At 38.7% G+C, this 21,589-nt stretch overlaps 2 protein-coding genes across 7 annotated transcripts; one reads left to right on the forward strand and one right to left on the reverse strand.

Annotated features, from left to right (window-relative positions):
• Positions 1-477: 477 nt before the first annotated feature.
• Tmf (TATA element modulatory factor) lies at positions 478-6,476 on the forward strand. 3 transcript variants are annotated; one of them, XM_034324885.2, is made up of 12 exons: positions 478-612; positions 749-910; positions 1,031-3,030; positions 3,106-3,213; positions 3,334-3,606; positions 3,693-4,031; positions 4,137-4,349; positions 4,421-4,567; positions 4,636-5,028; positions 5,099-5,336; positions 5,417-5,540; positions 5,613-6,476. In XM_034324885.2, exons 3-12 carry the CDS (start codon positions 1,049-1,051, stop codon positions 5,897-5,899), a joined length of 4,104 nt encoding a protein of 1,367 aa, XP_034180776.2. In that variant the 5' UTR covers positions 478-612; positions 749-910; positions 1,031-1,048; the 3' UTR covers positions 5,900-6,476. The 3 variants fall into 3 exon arrangements, with proteins under 3 accessions (XP_034180776.2, XP_034180777.2, XP_076545316.1); XM_034324886.2 differs by having other exon boundaries at positions 3,106-3,207; XM_076689201.1 differs by having other exon boundaries at positions 512-658.
• On the reverse strand, positions 6,457-21,352 carry nonC (serine/threonine-protein kinase Smg1). 4 transcript variants are annotated; one of them, XM_034324869.2, is made up of 16 exons: positions 20,973-21,352; positions 20,001-20,265; positions 19,717-19,940; positions 19,376-19,628; positions 19,158-19,287; positions 17,757-19,083; positions 17,510-17,666; positions 16,902-17,430; positions 16,604-16,791; positions 12,509-16,495; positions 12,105-12,378; positions 11,775-12,037; positions 11,405-11,681; positions 9,456-11,343; positions 8,347-9,375; positions 6,457-8,270 (listed from the first exon to the last, which is right to left on the reverse strand). In XM_034324869.2, exons 2-16 carry the CDS (start codon positions 20,234-20,236, stop codon positions 8,086-8,088), a joined length of 10,947 nt encoding a protein of 3,648 aa, XP_034180760.2. In that variant the 5' UTR covers positions 20,237-20,265; positions 20,973-21,352; the 3' UTR covers positions 6,457-8,085. The 4 variants fall into 4 exon arrangements, with proteins under 4 accessions (XP_034180760.2, XP_034180761.2, XP_034180762.2 ...); XM_034324870.2 differs by having other exon boundaries at positions 20,001-20,270; XM_034324871.2 differs by having other exon boundaries at positions 20,919-21,352.
• Positions 21,353-21,589: the final 237 nt, after the last annotated feature.

Here is a 21,589-nt window from a genome sequence, read left to right on the forward strand (position 1 = left end):
AGGGGGTATAATGTCGATATGCAAAGAGCATCACCGGTGCTTCCGGGTCCCTAATAACCCTAGCCATCGGCTATTGCGCCATCTATATAAAAGCGGCGAAAACTATTCGTTAACTTACCGACTGCCGTAGGGTCGATTACCGGCTGTCGGAAGTTCAGTCGATAAGTCGGTAATTTATTGAGTAGTTTCCGCCGCTTTTGTATAGATGGCGCAGTGGTCGAACTTTAAAATTAGTTCTAGGCGGTCTTTTTAAAATATAAGTTTGTCAAATAATTATTCTAATAATTTTTCGGTCTTGGGCTGATCTTGTCTGACTTGTTAAAAAATAGAATCAAAGGGAGTCCAAATTGTGTCTTTTCAGTTGTTAGTGCAAGGTATAGTAAAATGAGAGGCTGATAAAACATGCACGATTATCATACTGGCTGTGCTCTCTGCATGCAGATCTAATCTCATCTGGAGGTGTCTCGAAAACCAAGGCATGTCCAGTCTTTTACATCTGTAGTCACTGCTGTCATTGTCAACAATTAAATATGTTTTACCTGTACAAACTTTGTTATTCTCTTGAAGTTAATAACTTTATTTAATTGGAGATGAACCTGATATCGATGAAAAGTAAAGTTACAAAATAGTTGTACTATTTTTAGTTCGCTTTATTGTGGTAGTTGTAAATTCCTTACTCAAAAATACAACCACTGGTTGCTTGTCTTATTTTGTCTTACTTACTGTATTCAATTTCTTTTTCCAATAGTTTTTCGCAATCATTCTGTGGATCCATAGTTCCATGAAGATCGTTTAAAAGAAATCTGTAATTTATAAACGTCATCACAGGTGACTTAACCTCTGGAAACGTCACGTAACCCCTTCCTTTGGGGAATCAATTTTTTATTGGGCTTCGACGATGCCATACAACGTAAGTTATCTTCATGACATTAATTCATGTATCAAACATTTGAGGAAATATTAATAAAAACTAAAATTTTGTTGGATATTTAAAGGTAATAACTTTGGTTAATATTTATTCTCATTTCAGTATTACATTCAGTAAAGAATGAGCTGGTTTGATGCTACAGGGTTTGCCAATTTGGCTATGACAGCTTTAAAGGAAGCTCAGAAAACAATTGATAAAGCATTAGATATCAAAGATGAAGATCAGAAACCTATAGAGAATCAAAAGGAAGATACATCTGACTTCTTTGCATCCTGGGGATTGAAGAAAGAGGAAGATGTCCCTCACCATGATAAAAACAAAGATGCTAAACAAGAAACTGCGAACAGTATATGGGGTAGTTTTACTGGATCATTTTTTGAATCACCAAAATTTAGCGAAGGGGAATATAATGCAAAAGGTCATTCAAAGTCTTTGCAAACTACACCAACTGAAAGTCAGAAAACAAAGACACAGAAACTTGTATCCTCTTCATCCTTTTCAGAAGACTATAAAAGTAAAAAATCAAGTCCATTCAAAAATGCTAAAGGTATAAAAGATGTCAAGGAGAAAATCAGTGATGACAAAATTCACAATCTTCCTAGGCAAGACATTGCAGGTGTATCCACTTCTAGTGCTTCAATGCAACTAATTCCAGCTAGTACCATTAATACAGCAGACACACCTTCCAACAACAATGAAGAACTTGAAGAGTGTTCAACAAGTACTACAGAAAGATCAGCTAATGTAATTGAATCTTGCTTAGATGAAAAAGACACAGCTTTTAAGGACAATCAAGATGAGAAGTCAGAATGTGAAAAGAAGGAAATTACTGAGCAGAATTCAAATTCCGAAAGTTCTGCTTCTAACAAATTGTCTTTTTTATCTCCCGGAAGCGATAAAAAAAGCCTTGAAAGCGTTGAGATTCTTGGTTCTCATTCCAATACCGATTGTACCACTACTCCTGAGTCAGAGGGTAGTTCCCTTAGTAATTTAGCAAGTCCTTCGACTGCGGGTACTAAAGTAAATTCTGAATCGGTCGAAGTATTACCAGACAGTTTAGTAACATCTCCGAGTTCGGTAGAAATTTTAGGAGACTGGAAAAGCGATAACAGTTCATACATATCACCGGTAGAACCGAGAAATTCTGGATCCCCATGCGAATTAGAAAGGGACGATTCAGTAACTCCTTGTTGGGAAGATATTAACGTTGCACAGAGTGTAAACAAGGAGAATCAGGCGAATCCACCATCTTCCGATGTTTCCCCCTACGAATCTCCCATGGAAGAAGTAAAAACACCGCATAATAATTTGGACGCAGACACTATAGACAGCGCACCATCAATGAGAACGTATCCAGAAGTGATACCTTACCCTAACAAAATTGTATCTACTGGACATGCAACAGAAACTTCATCAGAAAACGTAGACACACACGAGCCAGATGAAGTCAGTTTAGCAGAAGATTCCTATACTTCGGCTTCAGAGAGTACCGTCGTGACGATATTGGAATCGTTTCAACATAAAGAGCAAGTCAAGAGTAAAATAGAAATGCCTATGAACGGACAAATGCATGATTTATGTTCAGATGGTAAGCAGATTTTGAAAAGAGGAAGCATCGATGGCTCTTTGAATCTGAGCTTAGACTCGTTAAGTGAGAAACATAATTTACATTTGCCGATCGAAGCAATTACCACGCAACCTATTCGTAAACCAGAATACTTTGATGGAAATAATAAAAAATCAGAAAGTGATCTGAGCAGCTTCGACCGATTGATAAACGCTACTATAGAACCAGCAGAACCTGATCGGTATTCTACCGATGAAGGAACGCATCCGTTTAAGTCTGATACACTGGAGCTTACTGATCAGCACCTGATGTCAACGGATTCAAGTTGCGAAGGAACTTTGATAGAGAGTAGTTCAGAAGAGAACCCGCAGTTAATGCATAAATCAGAGGAAAAGATTTTAGAGGTACCCCTAAGCGCTAGTTCCTATGTTAAAACAATGTTAGCAGATGCGATGATCGAAAAGGGAGAAATTATTGAGACAGAAGCACAAAGTGTGGATATGCCTCGAGAAAATTCACCGATTTCATCGGAAAGGTATAAATAAGATACACGGTATCATCGGTTGTGTAATAATATAAATAACATAAATTTCATATCGTTTATTTGCAGTCGTTCTGATTTAGTTAAAATTGGTTCGGATCAAACTAGCGGGCATACTAGCGGGGACGAATTAGAAACCACAACGTCCAGCGATATTGAAATTATATCCAGGTATAGGTACGGTTATAATTTAATAGCGTTTGTATGTATGCACATAACGTGTATTTTATAATTCATGAGTGTATTTTGTATTATGTACATCGAGCTTAATGACAAATGTTTTCTTGTTGAGAAAAGTCCAAACGGGGATTCAAGTTCGACGCAGTCTCGTCAGAGCTTGGCAAAATTAACAAAGGGCGGTGATCTCCTGACGAAGACCTTAAAAACCAGAGGACATTCCAGGGAATTAAGCGAAATTAGTGTTGGATCCGATGAGGCAAATGTTGAGATAGAAAAGTTATTGAAACGTATACAAGAAATGACTGAGATATTAGAAGCGAGAGAATCGAAGCTCATCGACGTTAGCAGAATGAACGTCGAATTGCAAGAGCAAAATAATAATTTAAAGAAGTAAATTTTGTGTAATATATGCATAAACTGTTTTTCACTTCTTGACAAATTATAGTTTGCTACATTGTTCTTTACTTTTTTTACAGGCAACTCGATAATTTTGAGAAGCACGCGGAACAAAGTCAAAATTTAAACCAAATCACAGATGAATATACGCAACGATTATCCGCTTTAGAAAGAAAATTTCAGCAAGCGATACGAGAACGAGACTCGTTGAGGAAAAATTTGGAACAGTTAAAAGTGGAAGCGGCTACCCGTTTGTCCTCCCAAGAAATGTTTACTTTGAGTGCCGAAAAAGACGAAATTATTAAAGAACTTCGAGAAGAAGGAGAGAAATTAAGCAAACAACAACTTCAGCATAGTAATATCATTAAAAAATTGCGAGTTAAAGACAAAGAAAACGATGCTTTGATCAAAAGTCAAAAGTACGTAAGTAGCATTGATTTCTTCTTTGTTTAACCTTCTTCTTATTCTAAATATCTAAATGAACAAATAAATTAGTAGTCTCTAATTAAGCATAACAATTGCAGAGAGCAAATAGAAGAACAGAGCTCAGAACTAGAACGCTTAAAAAGATCATTGCACGCTAAAGAAGAAGTTGAACGGTCTCAAATAGAAGCTGTTCATACTTTGACGGCAAAAACGAAGAAACAAGAAAAGGAGATATTAACACTGCAGGAAAAATTAGACAGTACTTTGCATAAGATGGATGCATATAAGACAAGTTTGGACGCTGCAAAAATGTTAGTAAAGCGATTTACTTTTCTTCATTTCTTCGCATCCCTTTTATTTTCCATCCAACTTCATTTTTCAGAGAGTTAAATGAAACGAAGAAAATTTTAACAGCGACGGAAACGGAATTAAAGGAAGTAGCAAATAGTGCTGGGGAAACGTGTCAACTTCTTGCGCAGATAGAAGAACTAAAGATTAAATTACGAGAATCTGAGGAAATGCATGTCAAGTAAGTCGGTACAAGTAATTTTTAATAATCTCTAACATTATTAATTTTTTATCTTATTCTACGTATAGAAAAGAAGAGTTTCTTAAGCATGAAAACAGTGAGTTATTAAAACGCTTAGAAGCTGCCGAAGCTAGGAGCGAAGAACTATCAGAATCTGTATCGATGGCCACGAAACCATTGTTAAGACAACTGGAACAGCTTCAAGCAAACTTATTACATAAAACCAACAGTTTTATGAAACAAGAGAAAGCATTATCGGACAAAAATATTGAATTACAAACAAAGATTGAGAATTTGATGGAAACTGATCGTTATCTTAAAGAAGAAAATGTTAATTTAAAATCTAAAATATCGCAATTAGAATCAAAACTCGCTGTCAAAGAAAATGAAAAAACACAACTGCAAGAACAATACGACGAATTGATGACTCAAAAGGAGAAGTTAACTGAACAAAATCTGAGGTAAGAAAGATTAGTATAGTTTGTAGTTTGTTTTCACAGCAAAATTAAAATGATAAAATCTTATTTTCAGGCACCAGCAAACGATAGAGACACTCGAACAGTCTCATTCGTCTGAAATAAGCGAGTTAAACAGAGAAATTGTCGCGTTAGAAAATAAATTAGCCGTAGAGAAAGCAGCTGCAGATGCAGAAAGGAGAAAAAATCATGCGATGTTGGAGCAACGACAAAATATCGAAGACAACGAATCATTTGGTCCTAATAGTAGCACGGAAGAAGACCCTGTGGATGTTATAGATAGTATTTGGCCGGTAATATTTACGACCAACTAACTCTTTTTTACGATAAAATTTAAATTGCAAGATTATAAATATAAATTTTATTTTCTTAGTTGCGCAACTCTATTACGGAAGACAGTAGCGAAGCATACACGATGACTTTCGATAATATCAGAACAGGAGCCGGTAATACTTCTATATTTGAAAACTTACAAGCTCAGTTGAAACAGAAAGATGGTACGTCTCAAGTATTTGTTAATAACAAACTATATGTTTACCTTTGATTCGACTTAACGTTTGAATTTGTAGGTGAAATACAACAACTTCAATGGGAATTATCACGACGTAACGTAGAAAGAGATGCGTTGAATACGGAATTATCTACGTTAACGTTAAAGATCGAAGAATTGAATGCTAAAGTTATGGATGTTACGGTTTTGAACGAAAGTTTACACGATATACAGACAAGATACGATGCATTGTTACAAATGTACGGAGAAAAGATGGAGGAGAACCAAGAACTACGTTTGGACCTTGAAGATATCAAAGAGATGTATAAAACACAGATCGATCAGCTTTTAAAACGAGATACTTGAAATTCTTCTGGATTAAATTTATTGATTGATCAAATACAATAGGCAAGTTAGGATCGTAATGATATCAGCAGTTTAAGAAGCTGTAGGTACGATGAAGATAGGTGTACCATTCTGTCGCAATGAAATTGCCGAGACTTATTTAAACAAGGTAAAAGACCGTAAATTGGAGAGACTGATGGCAAATTATGTAAATTATGTAAGATTAAGGGTTAAGATTCAGTGAAAGGAAATGAAATTTTGTTCGCTGTTTGCGTGTTCCATGGGGAATACTTTTGAGAAATTTGGGCTTATAATTGTATTCGATAAGTTTACGTTTTAACACATAATTTTCTGTAAAATTGCAAAGTATGTAATGCAAAGTTTTGCATTGCAATTCAGCACTATCATAACAGGGTGGACGGTTCTTAGATGAACGGTTTTTGGAATCAATCTTTGTGCTTGGACACGTGTATACACGTATACTGTATACTAGTAGAATAAGATAAGCAACGTGATACAAAGTGTAATATAAAGTTTTCGATATTGTAATATAGAATTGTACAATGTGATTTATTAAAAAATTACATTTGTTCGTTTACTGAGAGTTTTATTTTATGTACCTGTTATGAGTATGATCCTTTCAGAGTAGCGATTGAAATGCGAGAAAGAGGGGAAGGACTTTAAATACAAACTTTTTATGATATACAATTAAAAAAAAAATGTTTCTCAATGAAGTAGTAGAAAAATGTTCGAAGAATTCTGATTAAAAAGGAAAGAATTAGCATTGCATTGAAAAGAGGTGTACGGTAAATGAATCGCAGACAAGAATGCTTCTCAGAAGTGTAATTAAACCGAAGGGAATACATCTTTCTTCATAGTTTTATATATACCATAAACTTTATTAATTATAAACTGCGACCTTCTCTCCCTCCCCTTTTCCCTCACAAATAAAAAGAGAAAATCGATGATCAAGTATTCGTTTTGATCATCGTACATTTTTTTTTTTTTTTTTTAAATACAAAAAGGAACAAATTTCTGTAGGGTATTTGCAGCGCTATCATTTTTTTTCGATGTTCTCACTATTTTGGGCTATTGTAGATCGGTGATCGATTATTACAACCGTTGTTAAAGTATTTTTTTTCCGATAAAATCATTGTTAAATATAAAATGAAAAATAATTTTGACGAATTTACTCCTGTAAATATAAAAATCAGTATTTGTTGTAAAGCAGTGTTTAAATTGTCGATTGATTGAAAAAGCATCGTCCTATCATTTAAGAAATGGCAATGAAAAAGAAGGAATACAAAAATGTTGATCGCAATGATTTAGAAATCATCAAATCGTGAATACGAATACATAAAATATATCATAACGAACCTTGGTTACGTTGTAGTAATTTGGTAATAACGTCGTCATTCTTGGTCCCGCTTTGAATCATTGCAAAGAAATCTATAAACGTAAAGCGAACGGCAATAAAATTCGACCGACCGACCGATACATTGGCTAAAATATTAGAGAAATGATATATAAATTGTCAAGAGAAGGGCCGTTTCTTCGAATGAATGAATGAATGTCCGTGGCAGTTAACGTGTCACCACCGATGTTCTCGTTAAAGTTTCGAGTGCCACCATCGACGCATTGATCGTCGAGCTTCTCCGCATCGCTGCCTAAACTTCCAGTCGTTGCCTCGTTATCCCAAAGATATGGCAGATTCTATGCTTTTCTCAAATCTATCGTAATCGTTTAAACATACCAGCATCGATGTATTCTTCCTCCCAAAGTTATTTCTATATTATATTTTTTTCCATCGACAATCTGATCAATAATTTCAGGTACAAGTTGTTTCGATTAAGATTTCGTAGCTGAAGAATAATTAAATAAAAGAAATATCATTAGATAGTATGTACGGTACGTAACATTTAACGAGAGATTTTTGAGATAATCATAGAATCGGTGCCAAAATCGAAGTTCGATCGCGGATCACGGATCGCGTAAGGATTTCCCTGAATGCAAGTGCGCGCTGCCGAACTTCACGCGGCATCTTTGCGGACACAGACTTTCTCTTCCAGGTGATACGAAGATGTACTTCACACCTGGTTGGACAGAGAGCTGGCTCCGTCGAGCGTAGAGCGAAGAACGGTACGGACTCGAGTACCGTGTGTAACGAGCATTGAACCATCGACGCGACTGCGTCGATCTGCTTTCGTTCAGACCCATGGCGTCCAACCCTCGTACAAAAGGGCTAAATTGTCGGTACTCTGAGCTTCACGTATAACGTATTCCACCTGTTCAGCTGTCGTGTATTTACGATTCGGATGTGGATCGCATCCTTCTAATTTCATTCGTACGCGATGCCATACGTTAAGGGCGTAAGCGTTTCGCTCTTGGACAGCTACAAAGGGAAACATTAAAGATAAAATAATAAAAAAGTAAAATATAAAATCAGTCTATAAAAAAATTAAATTTACCTTTCCCTGTGGTTGGATCTCGAGCCAATGGAACTCCCTTTCTAGGGCTGTAACACACACCCTCTTGCCTTATTAATTTCCCTTTCTTCTTCATCAAACCGATGTTCGAAGCCTCTATTTCATTCTCCCTTTCTCCTTCTCTTTCTTTCTCTTTCTCAGTCTCTTTTTGTTTCTCAAGCATCTTCACTGAATTCATTTTCCTCTCATTAGCAAACTCTAATAGTTCATTGTACAGATTCGGCACCGTAGTTGCCATGTTCTCCAAGTCTTGTTTAATTATTCTACCTCGGTTCACGTCGAGGATATCGGATTCGAGTTCCTTTACGATCGCCGATATGCTTTCGGTGAAAGATCTATAGGAAGAGAGAAATTCTTGCAAACCTTCAATGTTCTCTTGCTTCACCATAGAACGCAATAAAATTCGAACGTCTGACATCAGCCTATGATGTTCGGTCAACACCCTTTGCAGATTCAACACACGTTCCCTTAAATGTTCCTGCGCTGCAAGCAAACCTTCCTGTTTCTCTTGTAGCTTCTTCTGTACTTCTAGTATCGCCTCGGAAATGAATCGTTCTGCTTGCTTTAACCAATTCATGTCAACGTTGCTTTCCATCTGTAACAATTCTACCAGACTCTCCTCGATCGCGGTTACAGTAATGTTCAGATTAATTGTCAAAATACAACTTTCTTCCCAATGCTTGACCAGCTTAACGAAATTAGTGTCGTGGGTCACGCTTTCGGAAGTTCTGGTTCGCAAAGCCTCGTAGTGCAGTATCGAGTTACAAGTACTGATCACGCTGGTCGCGAGATTGTGTTGCCGGGTTAATTTCTCGCAGGAGGCGAGCACGGCGTTATCGAACGCGGACATCACCTCACCGAGTGCTGGATTAGCTCCGGCAGCCCATTTTAATCGCTGCACCGCGCTAGAAACAAGATTCTGTTGCTGTTCACGCGCTTCGCATACTCGAGATTGTAAACCAGTCAACGCTGCGGCGGTTTTTCGTAATTCCAGCATAAACGCAGAGCGATCTGAAATAGTAAAAAAGACGTAAATCAGAGAAGAATGTTTAGAGTGTCTTAAAGAATGAATTAGGACAAGAAGTACTTACTCAAAGGATTCATTAAATTAACGTTCGACCTGATTAGTAAACTGTCCTCGTGCAACCAATGGTGAGCAGTTAGCTGCAACTGAAGTCTTTGCATACTAGCTCTTGTTACCTCGACGCATTGTTGCGCGAATCTGGCGCTCTGCTTTCTTCGCCAAGCGCTTTCAAGAGTACTACTAAGAGCACTCGCTTGTGCCAAAACGGATCCCGAGAAAAGGCCTCTCTTCATGCAAAGATCAACCACTTTCCTGCACAATTCCTCTATAGATACTTTACTCTCGGCCCCGATATCCCTCTGTTCGATCTCGGTGGTAACGCTTAGCCCCATTCTTTGCAGTAAGAAGCAAAGACCGATGGCCAACGTTTGAGAGGTAACACCGAGCAACTGTCTGGACACATAATCGGCTGTAAATATTCTTATCGGTTTATTCAGTCGTTCGTCGTCGTAAACGTTCGCTAAACCGCCTTTGAAAGCGGTCGCTATGTCTCTGCACATCATGAAAAACTCTTGTATAGTATGCAATCTTTTGACAAGGAACATGTCTTCCAGAACCTGACAAGCTGTTTTATTGAATATCGGCGCGGACATTTCTTTCGCTTCTCGAATTTGATCGATCTTACGCCAGGAAGGTGGAATATCGAGGGTGCTTAAAGTAGCGATCAACGCGTTACCTTCCATCTGAAGTTTCTCGAATAACCCATTGAAACCCATCAGAAGCATCTGGCCAGGTGTTAAAGTCTCGTCTTGATTTGGTTCCTGAATCTCGGCAGGCCGAGACAATAAAGCCTCGAATCGCAATCTCATGGTATTTACTATGCTCTGAATTACCGCGTGAGGACTTTCCATCTCCATGACGGTGAATCTTAAATGCATTTCCAGTTGCCCTAAGATGTCCCCCAGGGGTATTCCAGGCGATACGATTATCTCGGTCAGTTCGCCGATCATTCTGATCACTGTCGGCTCCTCTGTTATGATAGTCTTCATTGCTTCGGGTAGAATGATCGTGTGGAAATTGTAATTCAACTCTTGCAATCCTTTGTATATACAGTCGGATCCTCTTAAACATTTTAATATAAGAGATATCTTGGGATCGTTGTTAGTTTTATGACAATCCGGGATCAAGCTGACCAATTCAGCAATTAACGAGGACATTAAACGCATTTCGTCTAAGAACCAATCTCCTTCTCTGGACGTGAGATCGACTAAACAATCCCCAGCGCACTTAGCAGCACCTTCCATCATCAGGTACCTTTTATTCAGAGCGCATAAAGCAGTTATGTTAACGCACTCCAGTGCTCTTTCCGCTCCCTTTTCCCTTCTTAAGAAGTTCTGAATCTGCAATCTTGATTCTGAGTACGCCTTCTCTATTCTACCAATCGAATCTGGTAAACCCTCCGAGACCATTCGCTCGTAGGCCTTTTTCAATCTTTCGTTTGCTTCGTTCAGAATCGCTTGCATCTGATACGAAAACGTTATTATCTGTTGTACTTGCTGATTGTTCGAACTCTTTATCGGATCGAAAGTATTTTCAAACTGTGCCATGACGTCGCAGCACGCCTCGACGCTTCCAGAACTCAACAGCTGATTAGCCCAACCGTGATAACGCACTGTACGATGTTGCGACATGTTACTCAACGGATAAAGGCTACAAATTGCCGAGTACTGACTCAAAAGATCCAAACAACTTCGTATTAAAATAGATTGCTGTGTGGCCAATTGAGTTAGTTCGTTTTCCGATTGTTCGCATTGAAGAATCATCTGACTTTGACCAGCGTTCTGTAAAAATTCTTTCACGAGATCAAATACAACGTGGTCCTCCTGATTCGTAGACGTTCCCAATTCTGCCAGCCATTGTCCCAACTGAGGGCCCCGTACCGCCGAAAGTGCCATCTGATATTACAATACGACAGATTATTAACAATTAAGATAACAGAAATATAATCTAACTTACATTATGCATGTTGATCTGCTTCTCACAATCTTCTATCTTTTCTTTCAATCCAGCTTTCGCTTTCTCGTGAGCATCGCGTGCTCGTTTGAACGAATTGTAACGTTTGATAACAGAGTACAAAGGATGATTACGTCCCATTGCCTGTGCCTCCTTGACCAAGGCAAGCTGTTGGTGTCTGTCTTGCAATAAATCCTGACACTGACGCGTGGCATCGGTTGCTTCGATCCAACAATTTAAATGGTGACACAACAATGGAAAGATCTTAATCAATTCATCCCTATGAGGGAATAAATCAATCGATGTAGTTAATAGTTGAAAATAAAATTAAACTGACAATGAGAGGAGTAATAATTGAGTATTATTCACCAACCTATTTGCCAACCATTCGGCACGCATTTCCGCTGTTCGAACGGCAAACATTGCTCGGGTCAGTTCCTGTTCCAACTGTTTTCTCCCAATACCAGTGCACCTTGCTCTAGCTTGACACGCTCCGTAACTCGCGATGCTGTTGTCTGCGCCAGCTCTCCAATCGACCAGTGGATCATAAATAAACGCTTCCAATAAAGTCAACAGAGTTTCTCGTCCTCTGCGCATCACTCGAAGCGTATTCTCGCACGCTAAACGGAATATACCCTGAAAAAGTAAGCAGAATAAATTATGTAAATCTTGTAGACTGATGGTGGTAAGAGAGCTCACTTACCTCTACACCAGTTACTCCTAACGCTGTTCTTATATTTGGAGTCATTCTGAATGGCACCTTCTCTGGAACTCGTAAAGTTTTGCCTTTCTCAAAGCAAACGTTGTAATCGATGTGCACAACCTCCCCTGTGTTCAAATCAACCAACACGTTATCCAAGTGTCTATCCCCCAATCCAATGATGTATCCAATGATCGACATTACAGCGACGGAGTATGAATAATTTTTGGTTGCTTGCCACCAACTGCCAGCGTTTATACTGTTGCACCAAATCTCCCTGTAATAAGAACAGAAAATATTAGTATCATCATCCAGTTGTATAAGAAACAAAGAACCAGGGAATGAAAATGAAAAAAGAAGGAAGTCAAGGTAAAAGGAAAGAGAATCGTTTCGAAAAAACAACTAACTTTGCCAACAAATCCTTTGGTGTTTCAGCCATTAACTCGGCCAACACTTGTTTCAAAATCTGAATCGGCCATTCTTTTCTATTCTCCAAACTGATCCCTCGCTCTTTCAACAAAGGTGTTAATTTGTTGTAAAACAGTTCAGAGGGTCGCAATATCGCTGAACTACCAGTCTTATTTTGCACAGCGCTCTCCCTTTGCTGCCATCTTTTATAAAGTACGAACAAAGGCGTGACACCGTCGACCCATTGTATCAAACCTGATCGTGGTCCTAATGGTATAACAGAATAATGACGTGCCCTGTACACCTTTTTAGAATCGACTTTCTTTGACATCATCGTGTTACATATGCTCAGGAATTGCATGATTCTTTCGTCCAAATGAAGATCCTCCAGTCCTTTGAATAGATACGTGTAAACGTGTCCGTCAGAGCCATGGAAAATTAATTTCTTTGGCTTGGTCTTTGTCGGTAGTATTTGAACATTGTTGTCGACCGACTCGATGGTGATGATTTTATTATCATTGGCAGCAACACCTGGCATAGCGATGCACGTGCTTCTCAAATTGGCCAACACCGGGCTGATGTCGTTCATAGAGAGAGTATAAGTAGCGCGTCTATGCACGCGTTGAGCAAGTTTGCTTTCCAACTGCTTCAAACACATACTGGCGATCTGAGGTTTAGCAGGATTCTTTGGATTGTTTAATTTGTTTATAGCTTCCTCTATCGAAGGGCCAAATTTCTCCTGAAAGTTTTTCTCGTGCGGCGTTTCAGCTGGCACGGAAGTCATAGCCGATAGATTTTCTAATATAAATACTATGGGTTTCAATATGATTCTATGCTTCTCAGCGATCAACTTATCTTTATCTTCAGCGCTCAACCAGACGTTGTCTTGTACCTTCTGCACTTCCATCTCCAATTGTTCGAATCGTTTAGAGATTTCTGTATGATGCTGGCACAAAGTAGCCAGCCACAGCTCGTCCCATAATAAAGTGATTCGACGCAACTCCTTAACTAGTATCTTTACCTGTTCGATGGAATCTTGGATTCGGTTCGACAAACAATCTACTAATTGAGTGAAACAACAATCCATAAACTTTTCTTGCTCGTCTTGGTAACCGTGAGCAGCGGAACTATCGGTAGCACCGATGTCCTCCTCCTCTTCCATGAAATCCAGATCATTTTGAGAAGAATCGGTCTCGGCTTTCTCGTACAGAACCTTGTCGCAATTCTTCTTCTGACCGGAAACGGCTCCGACCACCGCCGGGAAAGTGATCAAGTGCGGAGAGTTCTCTGCAACTCTGCACAACAACTCTGAAACTCGTGTTCTCACGTAAGACTCAGGATGGCTGAGTCGCGAGAATAATTGTGGTATTATCTCTTTCCAGGGTGCTGTGGGAGTCGACGAAAGTCCGGACTCCAGTACATTCTGTAACTCAAGAGCATGTTTCACAACCAATCTTAACAATCTAAGGGTAGCCGTAATAGTAACGCAGTCGTTGGCGTCTTTGATCGAGGCCAACTGTAGATATTTAAAGTATGCGTTTGCAGAAAGCTCGTAATACGAGTAGATCCTTTTCTGCGCTTGCCTCCAGATGTCTATGAGCATTCCTAGACGATCAGCACTCGCGCCAGCTAGTACAGGAACGCTTCGTAGCTGATTCTCTATCATATCGGAGGTATTCACGTCGTTGGACGTGTCTGTGATGTCGCTCTCGTCTTCTGGAATCGTTTTGCTTTGCGATAGAATTGAAAAGACAGCGTTTAAGTCGGTCTCGTCGGTATCGAACGGTAGCAAGTCCCGTATAGTCTTTTTGTCAGCATCGGTCAGCTGACCAGAATTAGAATTATCCACGATCTTCCTTCCCCATTTGTAACACCAACTGGCGAAGCTGTACCAAGCAAATGGTAGATCAGGACATTGATTTACACCCAACTGTGTCAATCTACCGATTATCATATCCGAGACGGGTATAGCACTTGTAGTCGGTCCGAATAACTTGTTCATCAATCCGTCGTTGTGGGCGGCTTCGAAATCGAGCAATTGTTCCAACTGACCATTCTCGATACTACCTGCTTCTTGCTGGATCCATTTACCGAGAGTAAGGAGAAGAATCGTACCGTATTCTCGTAACTCGGACGATTGTTCTCCTTCGACGATCGATCGTGATATTCCAAGCGCAGTCGCGCTGCAAAGTTTCATAGCTTTGTCGGTGCATTCCATGTCGTATAATAGTTTCGAATATTCTCGGAATGCTCGGATATTGTTCTTCGACCACTTCACGTGCATCACGTCTTTCAAAATGTCCCCGGTTACCTGATCGAAGTCAAGATTAACGCGATAATTTCGTTCGCTACCCTTGTTCTCCTCGAACCAGCAAAGCTCACGTTCGGATTTCAAGTAATTCAGGAGTTCGCGTTTCGCTAGCTCGAAGTTACCTTCCTTCCTAGCAGTGCGAACAATGTGCAGTCGTAGATCGGCTACGTCGTTGCTGTTCAACGACGGTTTCGAGTCCTTCTTTCTTACCCTGCCGAAATATTCCGACCACCAAAGAGTTCGCGTTAAAACGCTCGAATCCATATGGTCGACCTTCTCGCTTTTATACAATTCGAACACGTTCTCTTCCCGGTCTGATAACAAGCTCTTCAAACCGTCAGCTGAAAAACGTACTAATATCGATTCGTTTAAATACTCCGAGGGCACGTTTCTAAGACCTTCTTCCATTATTTTAGCCGACACCTTCCGGCATCGTTCGATCTCTTCCTCGAAATGATCTTTGTAATCGTTCAGATAAATCCTGAGAGCGATATTTTTCAACGTGTTACTACATTCGACCAGAGTTTTCGCGCAACTCCAATTACCTGGTTTCCCAGTTTCGCCTTCCAATAAATTCCAATTTGTTAGATCCTCTAGAGGTATAGCCTCACCGTTCTCGAAGCTTTTTAAACATTTCGCTTGCCGATAGGTACTACTCTCAGCTGGCAGGTGCCTTTTAAGCGAGGCATTTTTATCTCGAGAAAGTATTTCCGCTTGCTGTTGTTTCCAAGCTTCCAACTGAGTCCAATCGGAGATCGCTTCGTAACAATGAGACAATCGTTGCATACAAAAGCTAAGAACTTGATTGTCTCCCTCTGGCTTCGTGTGTTTGCCTTTACCATCGGAAGAAAGTTCCTCGCTGACGTTAGTACCGTCAACACTGCTACTTCCACCCTCGCCTTCTTCCTCACCCTCTTCTTCGTGCTCCGAATCTCTTCTCGAACGATTATTCGAGACACGTACGTGCTCCTCGATAGTTAATTTGTACGCTTCAGCAGCGGATTCGTAATGATTCGCAGCTTCTTCCATCGCAGCTTTCAGCCAAGGAAATTTTCTGTCTTTCTCTTTGGTGTAAACGTAAAGTCCTTGTAACGCTTCCGCTTCACCTAGCATCACCATCGCTTGTGCCGTGCAAAGCGTGGCCCTTTCGAACTCGATACCCTGCGTGTTATCGCTGTTGCTTAGATCTTCCAGCAACCTTTGACTATTTCTCAAAGCGCTGCTAGCCAGGCCGGAATGCAACGACACTACGCACAATGCTAATCGAATGCGATTTAACCATTCCTTGCAAGTTGACTTGTTCGTGTGAAAAAAGGTTCTAACTGGTTTCGACAATGGTAACAGAGCAATCGCACAGCCTTCGGCCGCGTTGTGTATCACCCTTTCGAGATGTTCAAGAAACTCGATGAATAATCGGACGCGTGTATGTTCGCTCAATAGATGATCCAAACTTCGCTTTTCTTTCCTGGTTACCTCCAAGCTGTACGATATCTCGCGGGCCAATGTTTTCAGGGCACTTTCGATCGACGTGAACGTTTCCTGCGGCTTTCCCAAAGATGTGCGAAGTTTGTTGGTCACACAGTGTTGAGCTGCTTCGAAACCGGCCCAAAAATATAAGAAGGATTGATTTACCAATGCCAATCGATACATCTTCCTTGTAGTCTCGTTTTCAGACCTACGAAGACAAATGTATACGTCATACCTGTTGCTCTCGTTTCTGTCATTCTTTAGCTAACTTGACACGAACGTTTGATCCGCTAATACTTTTATGATTTCTACTTACAAAATTGGACAACATAATGTAAATATTTCTGATAATTCCGAAGCATCTAGATACTGTTCTTGCAATAAAAAAGCCATGTACGTCTTAAAATGTTGAGCTTGCATCTCTCCATTATTGTTTCCTCGCATATGCAATCTCTGAGCGAGAATTAAGGATTCGGTCGAGTAACTTTTGATACCCATATATTTCTACAAGAAAATAAAGTTTAACTAGAAACGTACTTTGAATTATATGCTATTAAAAAATTAACTAGTTTTCCTGAATTATCGAATAACAGAAGATTATCGTACGACCTTACCTTTGTTTCCGACAGTACACATTCTTTATTGAGTTTCGGTATTACTATGTTCAGGGGTACGCGTGTCAATAAAGAACCGTACTTTTCCCTTACAACTTCGTCTCGTGAAGTTAAATGCAACATCACCAGATCCACGATGTATCCGTAAATCTCTTCCTTCCACGTAACGTTCTTTGCGCTCATCAATATTTCAAAGAGATTACAAACGGCAATGGAGATGTCTCGATCGATGGTAGCGCCACAACTAACCAGACTAGCGAGAACGTTCTCATATTCTTTCGTTTTACTTAAGATACCGATATAATTTTCCGATTGTATACAAATTTCTTGCATCCACGTTGACAAGAGCAACAATGTCTGCTCAGGTGTATGTTCGTTGTAACTTTTAGCTATCAGATTCAGAATTATAGAAAGATGACCACTGGTAGGCGATGTCGTTGGTACGTCCAACGCTGCGGGGAACATATCTATCGGGCGACAAGCAGTAGTCCCAGTTATTAAGCTTGAACTTGGTACGAAGTGGTTGTATCTGAAAAAGAAAAGATATTGTAGTCGAATTGCAACATCGAGGTCAATTTCTGAATAATGTTTTTCTTCTTAAATTTTACCTGGAACAATGAGCATACAACAAATACAAAATACTATATTGTAATAGCGGGCTGGAGGCTGATAAACTACTGTCGTAAAGCTTCAACTTGACTGCCAACAACTCCAGGATGCTTGGTTTTAGTGCCCACATACCGATGATTGAATTACTTGCGTTCGCTAAAAATATCATATAACAAATTAGCTTACTTTCGATTAAACGGTTTTACTTTAATCGAGTTTTATACTGCAACACTTTGTGATATTTACCTATATCAGAAAGAGCTCTCAACAAGAAAATAACCACGATTTCCGCGTCATTTTTTTTATATTTTACATCGTTGAGTAACGGATTATCCACAACTAAACTTTCGATGTCCGATAAAATAAGTTTATAAGCAATTTCTAAATCGGACAATATGTAACGATACGATTCCTGTAGCAGTGGGATATTTTTCAAGCTAAGCAGACTGTGATATACGCCTAGGCTGGCGTTCTGAATGGAAATCGAATCACGAAATCTTAATTTGAGTAATACAGAATCTTTTCCAAGCAATTTGTGTACCAGTTCCAGTGGTAGATTTGCAGAGACCTCTTTTATTATTTTTGAAATGGTATTCAACATAGAAATGATCGTGTCGTCCCAGAAGATGTTTACTCTTTTCAACTGAAGATCGATAAACTTGTAAAGTAATTCGTGATTTTTCGTTATACGACTCTGGAGATATCCCAGTAATAAAAATGCGCACTCATTCGCGACTACTATTAATTCTTCCTTTTCTTCGGTCAAGTCCAAGTTTCTCTTTGTTTTCAATTCCATCCATCGTACGACGCTTAACAATGATTCTCTTTCTTTCAATAAAGTCTCTTTCTCGATGTTATGTTTCAAGTTTTTTAAATCATTTTTATTAAGGTTCAGTGACTTGAACATACTGACGATGTCCTTTTCGTTTAACTCCGATTTATTTGAATTTCTTGCCGGAATAACGCTTACATTTTGGATGCGCTTCAACAACTCGTCGGCACCCTCGGATGAAAGGGTTAAATTTGCAAGCAAAATTTCATTGTCATCGTCTAATTCAATTGCTTTCACGACTGTTTTCAACATCTTTGACAAACAATCGGATAAAAACGACCACTGTACGTTTGGAGTCAGATTGGGATTCAAATGCTCGGATATACTTTTCGTGACTGTATTGAACACTGAAATCAAAGAGGTAATGCGACGGATACATTCTTTGGGCGTTGGAGATGTTTCATCTCCGGGCGAACTTCTGCCAGAGTCTGGTAAAGACAATTCTTCGTCATAACTTTCCATGTCCTCTAAAAACTGTCCCAATAGCGTTAAAGTAAATTGTAAGTCGGCTATCCAAAAGCTTCGTAATCTTTGCAAGCTACGACTTGCGTAAGTCGCAATCGCTTTTTGCTGTGTCGAGTCGATATGCCAACCCACTAATATGTCAACCGTATCGCGAAAATGATTTGAAAACGTTTCAGGATAAGATTCCATTATCAGCAATATAGCATCCACCGTTGCTACCAGTAAATCAGAACGATCCACATTCTCTAGCGTTGATTGCAGCTGTGACATCATTAGCTGTAACAACCAGTAACATCATTCGCTGTATCTACCATAAACCATTTGATAATTATAAAGAAAAAGTTAAATACCACTGAGAATTCTTTTAGTCTCGGAGATCCTGCATCCAATTTAAAAGCTTCGATAAAGGACCTGATCAAAAGGGACTTTATATCGTCCTTCCTTTCCATCGAACATTTATTGAAAACCCAATCCATGTAGCTATAAATTTAACGAAAGTTCATTTTAAGTAAAGGGGATTCCAGAAATCGAATAAATGTAGACGGTATAATCAAATTTCTTCATTTACCGTTTAAAATCTTGCTCAGCAGCATAGCCGACGCGGCCTAAACATTTTGCAACTTGTTGTTTTGCTTCCGGTCCAGGACCAGTATGTAATAAATCTAATAGACTATCACAAATAACATCCAAATTTCGTCGTATGTACCTTTGATTTTCAGACGCTATTATACCTTCTTGCGCTTGTTTACATAGCACCATAAAATGATCGTAATCATCTTCCCGACATAATTTCCTCATCAGTTTAGAAATTCTAGAATCTTCTGCAATGCAATAAAATTATCTTTTAAAATTTGGCCTCAATACAGATATTACATTTCGAGTATTTGAAGGGGTGCAAAATGAACAAACCGTATATTCTCTTGTCATCATAATATTTTCCCTGTGCATTTTCTTGGTTTTTCAACGATTCTTGAAATTTTGGTCTAGTCGTAGGATAGTAGCTGGTTTCGGAATTCGCGTCGCGATCGGTAGGTGTTTTTTTAAAAGCTCTACCCCGTAATGTGCCCCTGGCACGATCTCCAGAGCTGCCTCCACGAGCCATTCGGAACTCATTGCGTGGAACAGCACCGATTCTGAAAAAGTTCAAAGAATTAAACATCTACGAATGATAGCTGAAGATTCATCAAACTTACCTTGGCTTGAATCTGGAGAAATTATGCTCAGACGAATACGTATGTGTATTTCTTTGACAAATGACCAGTGTGCCTCTTGGAGTATTAAAATCATTTGCATTATAACCACTTAAAACATTTATATCTCCTTTCTCTAACCCTCCAGCACGATTATTGCTAACAGATTCTTCCTGTATTTCCGAGCACTTAGATCCACGTAGCTTCGTGCTAATATTAGAGTTCCCACAGCTATTCATTACATTACTCTGCAGACAATCTGCATAACCTACACTTTGCATTAATAGTATACCGATCAAGTACTGATATAAGTTTCGATTAGTAATAAAAAAATATAAAATCACAAACGTTGTACAGCTAAATATAGTTCAACATCAAAATCCTAAACTTTCACATATTGTTAAGGTTAGATCATTTGTAACCACATCTTTCACGTATAAAGAGGTTCGATGATGAAATGATAAAAAAATATAAAATAACGAAAAAAGAAGTAAATTGTATTTATAAATCACAAATTTACTATAAAGGCAGCAACGATCAAATTATTTACGTATAAAAGATACAAATTTATAAGGTGAATAACTAATAGCGTAGCATCTACTGCTGTGGTTTATTCCCGTTTTTGAAATGCAATATCGTAATCGCGCGGAGCACACTTCGATCTTACGTCGAAAATATTTTATACTGATATTCGAAAAAGAAACTGATGAGAAAAACGGTATTGTAACCGATTTTCCACGCGTTCAATCTATAGGTACACACCGTATCGACAACAACCGATCAACAGAGTGTACCTACAAAGAATTTACTAATCGTTGAAAACCAAAGTATATCACGATTTTACTCGTAAACTGCTTTAAGCATAAAAGTTTTAAGTAATTCGTTCAAATTTGTAGAGTTTAATAAAATACAAAGACCAACCACAGAAGGGTGACAAGGATCAGACATCATTTACTAGTAGTATATGTATTGTACCTTTTACACCATTCGTTGAGGTGTTTTGAGTGAACAGCAAACATGTAGCAATTTTGACACTACCTTTTCATTCTTAAAATTCTTTCTCCTAAATTTATTTAAAGTTTTGTGATTGCTGATACCTACATACATATGTTTTTAACACGTATTACAGTAAGACCAAGTTACAATGAAACGTCGAATCAATTAAAAAAAAAATTGGACCAATACAAATTAGCACCGAACTATGTTGAGTTTAATTTCAATAACTGATTGGTCGGATCGACTAAAAAAAGATGATATATTTAGCAATGACCTTATCGCTGGCTACGTGAATGAATACACGAAAAATATACGTAGTTATGTAAATTTCTGGTTTCAAGTACTTTTATCTGTAACACACTAAAAAAATATATATTTATATTGAAACGACTTCATTTGAAAATCAGCCTTGAAGAATATTTCTGCAAGCTGTCCGCTCATATACATATACATATAAATCATGAGTTTCTATTTATATGATATTTGTATAAGTTTTATAATGGTTTATTGTAATAAATGACCGAAATTGATTTACATATAGATTAAACATGATTTCCTTTAAATTACAAAAACACAATGAATAAATTTATATTACC

The sequence above is a fragment of the Osmia lignaria genome, chromosome 7, assembly GCF_051020975.1.
Source record: "Osmia lignaria lignaria isolate PbOS001 chromosome 7, iyOsmLign1, whole genome shotgun sequence".
Classification (NCBI taxonomy): domain Eukaryota; kingdom Metazoa; phylum Arthropoda; class Insecta; order Hymenoptera; family Megachilidae; genus Osmia; species Osmia lignaria.

Coding starts and splice junctions, on each gene's coding strand:
- Tmf (XM_034324885.2), top strand. CDS start 1,049: ATGAGCTGGTTTGATGCTACAGGGTTTGCCAATTTGGCTATGACAGCT. Junction 3,607..3,692: donor CAAAATAATAATTTAAAGAA/GTAAATTTTGTG, acceptor CTTTTTTTACAG/GCAACTCGATAATTTTGAGA. Junction 4,568..4,635: donor TCTGAGGAAATGCATGTCAA/GTAAGTCGGTAC, acceptor TTCTACGTATAG/AAAAGAAGAGTTTCTTAAGC.
- nonC (XM_034324870.2), bottom strand. CDS start 21,016: ATGTTTGCTGTTCACTCAAAACACCTCAACGAATGGTGTAAAAG. Junction 20,271..20,972: donor CTCAACGAATGGTGTAAAAG/GTACAATACATA, acceptor ATTAATGCAAAG/TGTAGGTTATGCAGATTGTC. Junction 17,667..17,756: donor GAGAGCTCTTTCTGATATAG/GTAAATATCACA, acceptor TGATATTTTTAG/CGAACGCAAGTAATTCAATC.